Source organism: Diabrotica virgifera, chromosome 3 (genome assembly GCF_917563875.1).
Source record: "Diabrotica virgifera virgifera chromosome 3, PGI_DIABVI_V3a".
Lineage (NCBI taxonomy): Eukaryota > Metazoa > Arthropoda > Insecta > Coleoptera > Chrysomelidae > Diabrotica > Diabrotica virgifera.
The window spans coordinates 197,373,538-197,389,786 of NC_065445.1; the positions used below are offsets into that span (position 1 = coordinate 197,373,538).

Consider the following 16,249-nt stretch of genomic DNA (forward strand, 5'->3'; position numbering starts at 1 on the left):
ACTTACCTCCATCGAATGAATAGCTGCCATTTTTTTGGCAATTGATACCGACAGTCGTTCGTCTGACAACTCTTTGGTTAAAAGAGGCCTGGCATCGATGTACTGTTCGATTCTTCCTCCGGGGAAAATCCCGTGCAGTTTTGGTCCTAAATTACGTTCAGAGAGTAAGGTGAAGATTACTGATTCGGTGATGAGGGCCTCCAATGCGCCTTCTCCGTGGGTTTGTCCATAGACACGGATCAGAACGTCTTTGGGTTCGTGCTCGACGTTGGCATCAGCCGTCTTTAGAGAGTCCGGAAGAGAGACGTGGAACAGATGGTTGGAGAGCCCTCCGCTGAAACAAACATGTCTATTAAATATCTGTTCTGGAAGAATGCGAAATAAAATGTACTAAGTCTGGATAGAGGTCAAATGTCACAATAAAATAATGCCATTTTAATTAAAAATTTTGATACTTTTGGGTATATGTATAACCTCAAGAATACTCTCAGAATATTTCAGATTGAATCGGAGCAAAATTACAGGAGATACAGCATGTTAAATATCCCTACCTTCGACTCAGTGAGTAATCACTGAGACAAGAAATGTTCAGAAGCTGTTCCCCTTCTCTGTTGTAGATTATTCCGAGATTCAAAAACGTATTCCGGTTTGCATCACTTTACGATTTGACAGACAAAAAAGAACAGCTTTTTTCAAAGGCGGTGGACATTGTAACTCAAAATCTACTCGACCGATCCACTTGAAATTTTGCACAGATTTTCTTTAGACATTTCATGAGGTAACGCCATAGATATTTTTTGCCTTTTGCTTATTTGTTTCTTTAACAACAATAAGTTGAATTTCACCTGTTTTTTTTCAAAAAATTTCGTTTCTGCTTCTGAGTTCTGACTTCTGAGTGATACCAAAAATTGCAAAACGTTAAAAATTAAAAAACTCGACAGCTTTACCTCCATAAACTCACAAGCTAATAAAATATTTTTGAATTTTAATTTAATATGACCCAATGACGAGTTTTGATGTCCACCGCAAAATCCATTTTTGGAGCTGTTTGTAAAAATGTGCCATTGTTGGCTTATTTTTCAAAATTTTGCCTCAAATTTTTTGTTGAATATTCTTTGAATTGTACTTAATATGTTTATTTAATTTAAAAATAAAATAATTTTACCAGATTCAAAAAATTCACAAAAATGTGCTTGAAACATTGATTTCAAACAAAACATGCCTTAATATAAGTTCTTCATCGTAAGTTACGTTTTTTCTTTTATCCGTTGCAGGAGACTGATTTTGGATCTATCAACTGAGTTACCTTTAAAAATATTATGTTATTTGCCATCATCATCACACTAACCGTAATATATTACACCACAAGACCTTAAATACATCATTTTTGTTGCATTCAATGTGTAGGTAAGTGTATTCGCATACATTATAGATTCTAGTACAAAATACCCACGGTTTGAAAAAAATAGCAAATATATTTACTCTCCGAACACAACTTCTAACAAAAAAAAAAAGAAAACTTAATTCACAATCTTTTTAATAGTAACTTGCTTGACTAGTGACTTTCGAGCAATACAATTTACTGCTCATCATCAGGTCCCCAGTAAAGTTATTTATTTTATTTATTGGGCTATTATCATCACACAACTTTGGTCGGCATGAGCTGTGAGGCCATTGAAGTTAACATTGAGAAATCAAAAACATAGACTGAAACACAGGGACAAAAACGAATACATTAAGACTTTTGCTGTGTTATAGAAAACGATATTATTAAATTGTTTTCGTTCACGGTTATCAAAGTAGATGGTACCTTTGTACGCTAACCACTCGAGAGGGAAATAATTAGAAAACGTTCGTTGACCTTCCGTGTTTGATTTTGTATTTAGCCAGAGTGTCTGATGAGGCCATGGGAAGCCGAAATGACGTCATAACACTCTGTTGATTATCGATTCAAACACAAGAGATTGAAGATCTGCTCCTACGCCATATACTAGATTTAATAGACCAAAGCGACAGAAAGCTTTTGCTGATTATATTATAATATAAGCTAGAGCGAAATATGTCACTTTAATGCTTGTTTATTGTACATTTTCAATATAGATAGCATTAACTCGTGTGGTTTACCATTAAAAGCATTCACATGTATTTTGTATTAGAATAGACTATTGCCTTGAAATTTACGTCAACGTCAGACGCAATTATCACTTATTAAGCGGTTAGTAAATATATTATTTGTCAATTTGCTCTAATCTTTCTACTAAAAAAATTATCGAAGGATACTAATTTGTTGAAAATACAATATCACTTTGTATTTGGGAATCTAATAAATTGGATTTTCCAAAATTTACTACAGAGAATACTACACATCACGAGTTTCTAGGTAACACATTACTTTATAGGTACAGTCGGAAAAATGAATGAATACCCATGAACGATCACATCAATCACTTATTTTGTATTTGCTGTCTTTTTCTATAAATAACAAACGTTTGTTATAGAAAAAGACAGCAAATACAAAATAAGTGATTCATGGGTATTCTGGGTATGGGTATTAACATAATAACCACTAAAATACCTATTGGGGGAGCATAATCAAGAAGTATAGAAATGTATTAAAAACAAGAAAACGAATATAATCGAAAACTGTAGTGTAAATGCTAATTAGGAGCATATCACAGTTGCTAAAGTTAGAACTTGTTTTTTTGTAATCTAACCTGTGTAGCCAGGAAAAATTCTTCTATCCCCCATCAACAATTGCCTAGCTTTTATCTAGAGAATGGGACTTCTTGGCTGAGTTTAATGAAATGACTACTAGAAGGGTCTTACGATCAATACCAAGGTCTCAATACCAGAAATAAATAGTGTTTCCACTCAAGTAATAAGAAGAAAGACGATCTATATGTTCTAAATATTGCTAGCAATAATTTAGCCAATAATAATTTAGCAAAAACAGAAAAGGGAGCCAAAGGAGTAAGGTATGGTACATCGGGGCAGGGCACACTTGTAAGCCCTTCAGACACTTAGACCTACGGCGGGTCCATTGTATCACCCCTATCTTACGGACCAGGTCCATAATAACCTGGTCTTCGGCGTTTCTGGGCCCCAGGGCCCAGGTACAGAAAAAGCTGCCATAATAAAAATGTATATCTCTACTCGTTACGAGCAGCACTACCTACTAAAAAAGTGCATTAATGAGAAGCATCACTTAAAAAAAAAAAGATATTTTGTGTTAGATAAACCTGATTTCAAGACATAAAAGAAGCTCACCAAAAAGGATAGCTAAAAGTAACAGCCCCTTTACAAGAAATTAATTACATTGTAGTTTAGTACACAAAACAAAATATGTACACTGTAGTTGATAATTTAATGAGTTTTTCTTAAACAAAAAGGTGTTATAAATGGTTTCCCTGGTCTTCGACTGAGGTATCTAGATAAAATTCATGATTGCCAGTTAGTCTGACTTATACAGGTTCTATATTGAAAAACCAAGATTCTTTTCTATATGAAAAAAGCTTTTGAGCTCGTAAGTTAAAAAAATATAACCTTTTAAGGCTTTAAGTTCTTCTGGTTTAACTGGCTAAGTTAATATTGATTAAGCATTGATGAACGTTATACAGAAAACAAGATTGTGATTGTTGACTATGAGTATTGATTCTTGGTCACCTATCATAGACCCCAATGGAAATTTTAGGGCGGTGTTATCTAAAACAAAGTATTGTAAATATAAATAAACAGGATAAACATTTGTTCTGGCCTCCAAGAATGCTTTGTTCATTTATCTTGAAATAAAGTAACTATGTAGAGTTATCTGTATTTTGAAAAGGTCGATAAAACCAGAAAACGGCCTTGAACTTAAAATAAACAAATTTATTATAATCGAATAATCAGTTTTTTCGGTGCTAGGCACCACAAACCAAATATTACGGCCTTCATTTGAAATACAAATAAAATTAGCTTATGGTCTGTACGAAATATAAACTAAAAATGATTTCATGTAATCTGTAATCATTATATTATCGAACGTATTACAAGGCAAAATGGATATGGGCGGAACATGTTGCAAAAATGAAAGACGACAGATGAACAAAAAAATTGCTTGAGAAGAGACTATAGGCAGACAAGCGAAGCCGGGGAGAAACCTTAACCCGATATACCGAATTGTGAATCCCAAAAGAATTGTGATCAATAGAACAGAAGATGAAAATATCTGGATGATGTTCAACAATGGACAAATCAGGGCTGATTGATGATGATGAATGAATTATATACGGGAAAATTATTAAAAAACATTACAAATGCCAGGTGCTTGCGGTTGCCGACAATGTCGGCCAATAGCAAGAACAACAAGAAGAGAAAATCAAAACAATTCGAGAATGCAAATCTGTAAGACAACAGAATGCACCCGACTAAAGATTACCATAAACAGTGAAGAGTATTGTTTCAACAAGGTGCAAGAGTTTGATTAACTTGGGCTTATTCGAAAAAAAAAAAAGAAAGAAAGTGAATCGCGACACGAAGGAGAATTCTTGGAGCTGCAAGCTTCAAGCTTCAATAGTTCTTTTTTTTTTTCGTTCTCCACATAATTGGAGGAGATAGATAAATGCAGAAATTGAGTAATTTCACGCAAAATCAGAAATCAGACAGATCGTTAGATCTCGAAGATTCGTGTTGTTGGTTCGATACTTGAAGATAATGACAAACGGAAAATCAGACAAGGATTCGTTGTTGGGAGAAGGGAGAAAAAGAAGAGAACAACCACAAAAAAATATGTAAGCAAGCTTTACGAAAAATGGGAATAATAAACTGAAAATCATCATCATCTTTACTAGTGCTCATTAAAGTAGACTCGATCTTCCAAGTTTTCTCCTGTATTCAGTACCAATCATTGGCAACCATTGCTAGTCCCAACAACTTTTCTAGCATACTCATCCACACCAGAATATGATGTACCCGACCACTTAGGGACTAGCTAGTGGCGTTGCTGCTATAGAGCAATAACCAGAGCAACGTCGTCCGTCAATTGAATATGGCTCAGTTTGCTGTCTAAAGGGTATACCTCTGATTTCAGGAGACCGGTGACTACAGTAGACAACGAAGGATGATAAATTCTTTCACATGAAAATCGGTATACAAAGTGTGTATACAGTCATAAGCACGCTAATAACCGGCAGAATAACGCAAAAGATGGAAAACACATTAAGCTGTGAGATAAAAAGAAATTAAACTAGTGGAGGTGGGATATTTAGCGATAAAAACCTATACATTTACATTCTACTCAATGTTTCCCCTCTTTAGACGTATTGGACGAGTTTGGCAACTGCCACTTTGACAGTGACAGTTTTAGTTGACATACTCCTCTGATACGTCTAAAGGTGGGAAACAATAAATAGAATGCAAGTGTATAAGTTATTATCTCTAAGGCCCAGTTTTTCAGTAACTGGTTAAAATTTTGGTTAGCTAACCTAGTTTAAATTTTAACCAATATCATGATACTATAAATAATTATTTATGTTGTTTATAGTATCATGGTTAAACCATCTATTCTAATGGGTATCGGTTAAAATCTTGGTCAACTTAAACGGGTTTAAACGCTAACCTAGTACTGAAAAACTGATTAACCATAAATATTTCGGTGACCAAAAAATAAATAGGTTAACCCAGCACTGAAAAACCGACCCTAAATCTCCCACATCCACTAGTTTCATTTCTTTTTATCTCACAGCTTATTTTGCCGGTTATTAGCTCGCTCATCACTGTATAGAAGTATTCAGCCACTGGAGGTAGTTTAAGGCGTTCAATGTGATTCCAAAAAGAAACGTAAATCCCAATACACCAATTATAAATGAACCAACGTAATTTAAGCCAAATGTAAAATAAAAAGGGAAGTTCCCTAGGTTGGCTGTATACCATATAGTTAAAAAACTCTAACATGAAGTAAAAACCACTTCTATGTAATTGGTATATTTATTAAAATTTAAAATCCCAATGGATTGAATAAAATGTGTCCAATTCAGAACGTTTTCAGACCTATCCGTCCATCATCAGTGAATCTACAATAAAATCAGTAATCCCATTATTAAAATGGAAAGATGGTTGAAATTTTGAAAGTTAAAGAATGTGGTTATGATTACTTACTTGAATACTTGCTAAATAGCCCAAGAACCAAACAATGGTTGAATTTATAATTCGATCTACATTATGTCAAAGTAATATTGAACAGGCTAAACGCCGATGTTAAAAGATATAACCTCCGGGAACATGGTTAAACCCTACCAGAAAACTTAAACAACCATCTTAGGCCAACGTTGACTATTAAGTGTCAAAAGTTTGTAAGGAACTGTTTGGAGTGACAATGACAGCAGAGAAAAAATCAAAAGTCAAATCGACTACCTTTTTCTCTACTGTCAATGTCACTCCAAACAGTCCCTTACAAACTTTTGACACTTGGTAGTCAACGTTGGCCTAAGATCGTTGTTTAAGTTTCCTGGTAGGGTTTCACCATGTTCCCGGAGGTTATATCTTTTAACATCGGCGTTTAGCCTGGTCAATATTACTTTGACATAATGTAGATCGAATTATAAATTCAACCATTGTTTGGTTCTGGGGCTATTTAGCAAGTATTCAAGTAAGCAATCATAACCACATTTTTTTAACTTTCAAAATTTCAACCATCTTTCAATTTTAATAGTGGGATTACTTATTTTATTGTAGATTCACTGATGATGGACCAATAGGTCTGAAAACGTTCTGAATTGACACATTTTATTCAATCCATTGGGATTTGAAATTTTAATAAATATACCAATTACATAGAATAGGCTATTGATTATGTACTATAGAAAGGAAGTACAACGTTAACGGGGTTTTATTATTTCATATGGTCAATGAATCTCTATATATGAAAGAACCGCGGAGTGCTACCATTTAAAGCGGTCCGTTTTTGAGAAATGGATGAATTAGTCCCTGGGCACAGGTTACATTAGGGTGAGTTCTATGCACTTTTGGTACAAACACGTCTACATAAAAATTGTTCCTGGTTAAATTTCCTATCTCAATATAACCTTTTAAAGTCAAATATACCTTTTTTTACAAAAATATATTCAAAAGAAACAGCACAAAGAAACCCAAAAGAAAGAAATTTTGTTTTTTGTCCCATAACATTTGTCCACGGGGATGTAGGTATAGATATTGCTTCACAGAAAAAAAACTTACATATTTTCTCTTTAGATGATGTTTGATAGAGGTCATTAGGATTTATAGTTTTCGAAATATGATTGTTCAAATTTCGCCACTCCCAGCAATTTTGGGCAATTTTCCTTGTTATTTCGCAAATATTGTTCTGTAACTTTTTTCTACGTAACTTTAGGCATATGCAATAATACATGCAAGAGGAATAGAAATCAATTACCTTTAAAATGTTCTACTGTATAATGTTGTACGACTTCTTTTAAAAAGATTATCTTTTTCAAGATTTTATACTTTTAACGAGTTTTTATATTTTTTACGATTATTTTTTAAATTTCCCATTATAACTTTTTTTTCTACATTTAGGTATATATTATATAATAAAAAAGAAAGCTTATTCTGTTTACTTTAAAATTATGTATTATAAAAAATTCTAGGATTATTTTTGAATAAGATACGCTTTTTCAAAACGTAATAAGTACTTGCAACGATTTTTGATTTTAGGATTATTTTTTAAATTTCTCATTATAACTTTTTTATGTGATTGTGTGTTATGATTGAATCTTATTTTTATATGGATTAATTCCAATATCTACAGTCAAAGCTCCTGCACCACAATCTTTGCTTGAAAAAATAGCATGTAAATGTACCAAAGGAAGTACAAAAATCTGCGGTTGTAGGAAAATAGGAATTAGTTGTTCAATATTCTACAAAGGGTGCATGTGCATGGGTACTAATTGTGGGAGCTCTAAGATAACTGAAGTATCAGAGGAAGATATTGAAGCTAATGCTAACGAAGAGATGGACTTTGATTTTGAAAATTTTTTAAATGTCAACGTTTAAATAATTTTAACTAAAGTGATGTTTTCTAAGACGAATGTTTATGTAATTTTTGTAAAAGAAATAATTTTAAATAATACAGGTAAAAAATATCAAAGTATCACTCGGTTTCCATTATTTAAATATAGATGATACACCACTTTAAAGAACAGAAAGTAAGCCCTCTTTATTGAGCAATATATAGTATATTCATGTACAAGAAAAAAAAGTATAATGAGAAATTTAAAAAATAATCCTAAAATCAAAAATCGTTGCAAGTATAATAATTGTGTGCTTACCATCATGACAGCAAGTACTTATTACATTTTGAAAAATAATATCTTATTCAAAAATAATCCTAGAATTTTTTGTAATACACGATTTTAAAGTAAACAAAGTAAAGCTTTTTTTATTATATAATATAATATATACCTACCTAAATGTAGAAGAAAAAAAGTTATAATGAGAAATTACAAAAATAGTCGTAAAAAATGTAAAAAATAATATTTTTTTATATTATCTATTATATAATATATAATATAATATTATATAATATATAATATAATATTATTTTATTTTTATATTATATTATAAAAAATCGTTAAAAGTATAAAACCTTGAAAAACCATAATTAGTTCAGAGAAATAAGAAAAAAAAATATCGTGTTGGTGACACATCCCCCTCCAGGCTGAAACCAAATTTTTCGAGTAATATGGTCATCTATAATAATAACCTATATGTTTCCTGCAGCCAATTTTGATGATATACATAGTTATAAACAAATGAAGATCAAAAAACGGTAAATTTTCGCTTTTTTCGTCTCTTACTAAAAAATTGGGCATTTTAAACAAATTTGAGAGTAATAAACTCATAAACCGTATAAAAAACTTCAATATGGCGTTCGCTGAATATGTCTATCCTTATTGGTTACTTAGAAAATTGCCAAATAAATCATAAATTTTGAGTTTTTATAAATATTCATAACTTATGTAAAAATTAACTTAGAACCTTCTTACTACATGGAATGCTGAGAATTATGGTGCTTAAATTACATCCTAAATTCCAAAGCAATTGGTCAAATAGTTTAAAAGTTATTTAATTTGTTTTTCCAAAATTAATTTTTTTTGCAACACTGTAAGTCAGAAAATGATGAAGTTACAGTAATATTTTGGATAGTTTATGAAAGAAGAAAATTTACAGTATTAATTTAATTTAAAAAAAATGACAAAAAATAATTATAGATATTGCAAAATAATTTTGCAAAAACATGTGAATTAAAAAAATGGGGGGGCTAACTTTGTCCCTAAGTGTCCTAGAACAGTTGTTTTTCTTTCTAAATGTGTATAAAAATTCAGTCTTTCTAAATATGAAAAAATAATTTTTCTACGGGTAACGGTTAAAAAGTTATTCTAATTGTTTATAAGTAAGCAAAAAATGGACATGTTTTTGCAAAATAATTTTACACTGTTTAAAATTATTTGTTGTCATTTATTTTTAATTAAGGTAATAGTATAAATGTTCTTCTTTCATAAACTGTCCGAAGTATTATTGTAACCTCATAATTTTCTGACTTATAGTGTTGCAAAAAAAATGAATTTGGGAAAATTAAATTAAATAACTTTTAAACTATTTGACCAATTGCTTTGAAATTTAAAATATAATTTAAGTACAAGAAGTCTCGGCATTCCGCTTAATAAGAAGATTCTAAGTTAATTTTTACCTAAGTTACGAATATTTATAAAAACTCAATATTTATGATTTATTTTGCAATTTTCTAAGCAACCAATAAGGTTGGACATATTCAGCGAATGCCATATTGAAGTTTTTTATACGATTTATGAGTTTCTTACTCTCAAATTTGTTTAAAGTGCCTAACTTTTTGGTAATAGACGAAAAAAGCGATAATTTACCGTTTTTCGATCTTCATTTGTTTATAACTATGTATATCATCAAAATCGGCTGCAGGAAACATATAGGTTAATAATATAGATGTCCAAACTACTCAAAAAATTTGGTTTCGGCCTGGAGGGGGATGTGTCACGAGAAAAACCTTATTTCTCTGGACTAAATATCTTTAAAAAAAGTCGTACAACGTTATACAGTAGACCATTTTAAAGGTAATTGATTTCTATTCCTATTACATGTACCATTGCATATACCTAAAGTTACGTAGAAAAAAGTTACAGAACAATATTTGCGAAATAATAAGGAAAATTTGCCAAATTTGCTGGTAGTGGCGAACTTTGAAAATCATATTTCGAAAACTATAAATCCTAATTACCTCTACTAAACAACATTTTAAAGAACAAATATGTAGATTTTTTTTCTGTAAAGCAATGTCTATACCTATATCCTCGTGGACAAAAGTTATGGGACAAAAAACAAATTTTTTTTCTTTTGGGTTTCTTTCTGCTTTTTCTTTTGAACATATTTTTGTAAAAAAAGTATCACTGACTTTAAAAAGTGATATTTAGATAGAAAATTTTACCAGGAACAAATTTTTTGTAGATATGTTTGTACCAAAAGTGCATAGAACTCACCCTAATGTAACCTGTGCCCAGAGACTAATTCACCCATTTCTCAAAAACTCACCCCTTTAAATGGTAACACTCCGCGGTTTTTTCATATATAGATGTCCATTGACCATATGAAATAATAAAACCCCGTTAACGTTGTAGTTCCTTTTAGCTATCTTATTTTGAATATAATCAATAGCCTAAGTGGTTTTTACTTCATGTTACGAGTTTTTTAAGCCAAATGTGTTTGTATCTATAGCAATGGTAAATAATGCTCAGCATACAGAAGGCCCAGCGGCCTATCGATTTACCAAATGCTGCCATGTCGAAACATTCAGTTTTGGAGGCGGGTGTTTGGACCTGGTGGTGGTTGCATAACCGGTTTTATAGTGGAAGTATAAACTCCATAACCAAAGTCTTCTTTATGCTGGGTACATCGGTGACAACTTCACGTCAAAGCGTGGTAATAACGATTGATGTCAAACAGAGCGTACCGCGAGAAGTTACCTAGTTGACATTAATTTAACAATAATGAAGCAAATTGATTTTTCGAAAAAAAAACTCAATATAAAGCTTCCTACCCCCAGTTGGGGTATGGTAAATAGAAGTTAATTCCAAAATTTCATCAAAATCTATGCGTGTTGATGGAAACCGGATGTTATACTTTATTTTTATCGTGAGACACTGGACTAACATTAGTTTTAGATAAATATTTTCTAGGACAATGACCATACTGTCTGTTTATGCATTTGCCATTTTTCTTCTGTCTATTTACATACAGTTTATAATTATTTCTAGGTCAGTTCGTTGTTAAAACTAGTGCCAATAAAACAGAAACACATACACATACAATTATTTCTTGTTGGGTTTGTACTTTCTTGAGTTTTGATGTATGATTTACTAGTCCCAACACTCTAAACCCATTTTTTGAAATCTAATAGAGCACTTTGACGTTTATAAAATAGCTGAGAGTCAAACTATTAAACATTGTATTTGTTCATATTTATACCACATTGTTTCTTACTGTTATTTAAGTTAAAGTTTTTTACCAATAACAGTTTTTTAGTTGTATTTTCCGAATATTGTGTTGTAGATTTTGTGTAGTTTTTTTAGTTTTTGGTTGTAGAAGTACTTGAACGACTTATAGGGGAGTGCAATTAGAACGAAAACATGCATTGTTTTGGAAAAATTCAAACAAGCTTATATTTTTCTAAAACTTTTTTTGTTAGTTTATATACATGTTAAAGTAAAAAGTTCTAAGCGCAGATTTGGCCGCTAATTGTTTATTAATTGTTTAAACAATGACAATTGTTTTGTATAAATAATTTTAAAAATATCGATAAATTCATTATTTTACTTTGATCAAATATGTTTCAATTTTGTTTTTGATTATGCTGAATCCGAATATGGCATTGCAATTTGAAAATTCTTGTACAGAAGCTCATATACAGTGTATCTGCGTAGCTAGGAACCACATTGAAAACTTTCCTATTATCAATGTTACGAAAAAAAGTTATTCTTAATAAAATGCTCTGGATAGTAAAAAATCTAAAACTCAACCATCAGATATCAAATTTTATCAATTTTATACGAGTTATGTCAAAAATATGAATTTCGTTAAAAAGTAAAGTACCTTTAAATTCCAGAATATCAAAAAATGCTATTATGAAAAGTTGTTTGAAATTAGAAACTGTCTAAATATACAATTACATCATTCTAATCGAAAAAAAATTCAATTTTTTCTCAAATTACGGATACTCATCATCATTTTATTACAATTAATTACGATAACTATTTTATTATCACTTTTACGAAAAAAAGTTATTCTTCATAAAATGCTCTCCCTGGTCTAAAATCTAAGATACAATGATCAGATATCAAACTTTTTTTAATTTTATACGAGGCATGTAAAAAATATGAATTTTTCGTAAGAGTTAAGTGCCTTTATTATTCACAATATTTTAATTAGAAGGACGTAATTGAACACTAAACAAATGTTTCAATTCCAAACAACTTTTCTTAATAACAATTTTCGATATTGTGAAATGTAAAGGTACTTTACTCTTGAGTGAAATTCATATTTTTTGACATACCTCGTATAACATTAATTAAATTTGATATTTGATGATTGTATCTTAGATTATATACGATGCAGAGTATTTTATAAAGAATAACTTTTTTTCGTAAAAATGATAATAAAAAAGTTATCAATAGGTTCCAAGTTACGCAGACATACTGTATAAGAGCTAAAAAAAATTTGTTGCTGAACATTTATTATTGTTGAAGCTTATTATTGAATGTATTTTAGGTAATTTTTACAGAAAAAAGTTTTGATCACTTTGTATAAACATTTTTTAGCTGGTAATTTTCGGTTTTTGTATTACATTTTTGTTATCTTTCTTAATTTTCTTAAAAATAAATAGTTTATTTCATTTCTAAAGTAAAATAATTTAGTGCATTTTAAAGATTACATCCTAAGCTTTAAAAAATCACTTATAAAACTGTAAGAGATCTGTTCAAACTTGAGTAATACCGTCTTATTAAAGTGGTGGTTAATCTATAAAACTACGAAGATTTCAAAAATTACAATTTTTGAGACGTCATATCATTTGAATTAAATTTTTGAGATTTTTTTGAATGAAACATCATTTAGTAAGATGCTTGAAAGGTAAGTTGTGCAAAATTGAGAGTTTTGTAAGAAAAATTGTATTAGTTACACATTTTTAAATCATTTTTAAACAACATTCATGTAAGGCTCACTTTCCGCCCACACCGTACTTATGACCATACATTTTATTTCTTTCTATTATAACCATAAGATAGCTTAATTATTCTAAATTCATGTTCAATTTGTAAAATTTTATTTGATCAATTAGAATTACATTAAAACCGTGCACTTCGCCGTACGTTAGTTTACAGTGCGCCAATGTTTGTGAGAAGGGTGACTTTAGCGATATAAATAAAAAATTATAGAAGATACAGATTTAATTTTAGAAAATTCTTTATATAAGGTTTTTTTGTAAAATTTTCTGAATTTTTCAATGGTCAAGTCAGTTTTTTTCTAAAATTTATATTTTTGGAGTTATTTAAAAAAAAACATCTAATTTCGCAGTTCATTTGTTTAATAAAAAATGAAGCACCCACTGCTCGAGTAGAACTTTTTGATATGTTATTTATTAAACATTTCTTAATGAAATTACAAAAAGTTCTATCTTGTTTGATTTTTTCCGGAGTGAAAATCTATATGCACTCCCCTATTAATTTATTTTGAAGCAGTAAATAAATAAACATCAGCGAATATTTTCGAAAGTTGTTGATAGACAATACAGATGTTGCTAGTAGGTATTTACAAGCAAAAGATTGGCATAATAAATAATATAGGTCCGCTTTTCCTCCAGGGGCCTGAGTTCACCTACGGTGGAGACAGTTCTCCAAGCGTAAGTAATATGGACATAGTTATTTAGCATGTTTATAGGACGTTGTATATCATTTAACCATGGTTTTTGTCTCTCAAATGATAACTTTTTTAGTTGTTTTATGCTTAAAATGTAGCACTGATGGTAACCGATAAAACTGAACTTTATCATGATTACTTCGCATTTCACACTTCAAAACACAACAGAAATTATTCATATCTTTTTAAATTAATTCTTCCAGTGAAAATGTTAAATTAATCCTTGTGCAAAACAAAATTACAAAGAAACGCAACTAAAATGATCTAAAACACACTAAGAACTGATAGAATAGCATTTATCTTTGACTCCCAGCCGTCATATCGATTTAATTTTGACAGAATGTTGGAATGCCCTATTGTTTTCGTGCGCTCCAATCAATCCGCCAATACTTATCGGTTATTATGTAAATCATGACTTAATTTATTAAGAAATTGCTATCTTTGTTTCACGTTTTTTGCATACCTCGGTGTTAATTATTCGAAGTTCACTTCCCACTATTTATAGAACATCTACCTGGTATAGTATGCCCAAGGCGCATAGATATTTTAGGATGTTTACTACGAGCAATGTATTTTGAAATATCGAGATCAACTGGCCCGATAGTAACCCAGTCACCTGATTTTTCAGCTTGATTGTTGTGACGACGTAATTAGTGGCGTTTAAAAGCGAATGTGTGCTAATTAGGGAAGAGAAAACGTTTTCCTCTCAAAAATTTAATAGTAACAGACATTAGAGGTGCTTCCGAACCCGAACAAATACTAGTACAACTACGCTATTAATAGTGAAATAATTATACCGAGTACATCAAAAGTGACACAATTAAAAAAACAATTCCAGTTATATTGTTAAACTGACTTCAAAAAATACATACTCTTGCCAGGAAAGCGTCACATAGGCGTTTGCTTCCAATGTCGTAAGATGGCGGAAGTGTTATTATTCATTTGGCGGTAAAATTGTAAAATGAATACATTCATTCCGGAACAGTGGCACTTTTGAGGTTATGCTCTGACGTTCGACGTGAATGTATCGGTATTTATCAAGAAAACCGTTGTATTTCGAGAAGTGTCCTAGGTATTTCTTCTGGATGAGCCATTTGTGTTTTTATTGATTTTGATAAACACATCTAATCTTATAAAATCCTAATGCGACAAGTCACACAGTATGTCCGGTACGGTTTCGATATGTAAACATTTTTTTTATATTTTATAATGGCTTTGGCTTAGCCAATTACCCAGACTATTTGTTTTTTTATACGGTATTACAATAATAATTTTTAATTTAATATCTAAGTCTACTTATAATCTAAATTTACAGGGTGCTATAATATATTAATGGATACATTTTTCAATTTTGTGTGATATATTTACAATTTTTAATTTTATTACCTAAGCCTATTTAAAATTTAAATTTACAGGCCGTTACATATTCGTAAAGACATTTTAACGTCTGCTTATTTTTTTGGAAAAATAATTTCGTTTAAATTGACAGGTAAAGGACAATTTAGATCAATTAATTTTTCATACATTACTTAAATATTTTGTCTGTACTGTCCACACTCCAATATGAGGTGCTGTAGATCTTCAATTCTACCACAGGCGCAATATGGGTTATCACTGATACCTATGCTGTGTTTGTATGCTGGGGTTAGTGCGTGATTTGATCTTATTCTGTTTATTGTTTTTATAAATAACCTATTCGATTCATATTTAAACCATCTTTCATTGGGAATTAGTGGTTGGCAATTTTTAAAATTGTAAACATTAAATATATTGATATGTAAACATTGTAATAATAATTGATATGTAAACATTGAATGCCGTTTAATAAAGCAGAATGGTGCGCACCATATAGTCAACATGTAAACAAGTCAATTTTGAGCTCAAATGGCACCTGGAGCATAATACATCGGATATTTTAGACATCCATGTTTTTCACATATTTTATCTATGTTTCCATGACGGATCAATTGTAAAGGGGTTTTACCCACATATTTTTGTATTTTGGTGGTTAGCATGTTCGAATCACGTAAGCAGTGATGATGATCGGTCATCCGATCGAAAACTATTTCTGTGATGTAGCCTTTTTTAGGGATTTTAACAAATATACCTTTATAAAGGATGTTATTCGTTTTTGGTGAAAAGCCTATATGAGAACAGTGAAACCAGAATAAGAATTGAAAACCATAAGTCCGATCCTTTTAAAATAGGTAGATGAGTCCGACAAGGATGTATTCTATCTCCAAGTCTGTTTAATTTCTATGGGGAATATATAATG

The 16,249-nt window shown here is 30.8% G+C and overlaps 1 protein-coding gene across 1 annotated transcript in view; it reads right to left on the reverse strand.

Annotated features, from left to right (window-relative positions):
* Positions 1–16,249, reverse strand: part of LOC126882278 (choline/ethanolamine kinase) — a 79,597-nt gene that overhangs the window by 35,426 nt on the left and 27,922 nt on the right. The window contains exon 3 of the mRNA XM_050647120.1: positions 7–334. Within this exon, the coding sequence (XP_050503077.1) occupies positions 7–334 (328 nt within the window). The remainder of the gene's footprint in view (positions 1–6; positions 335–16,249) is intronic.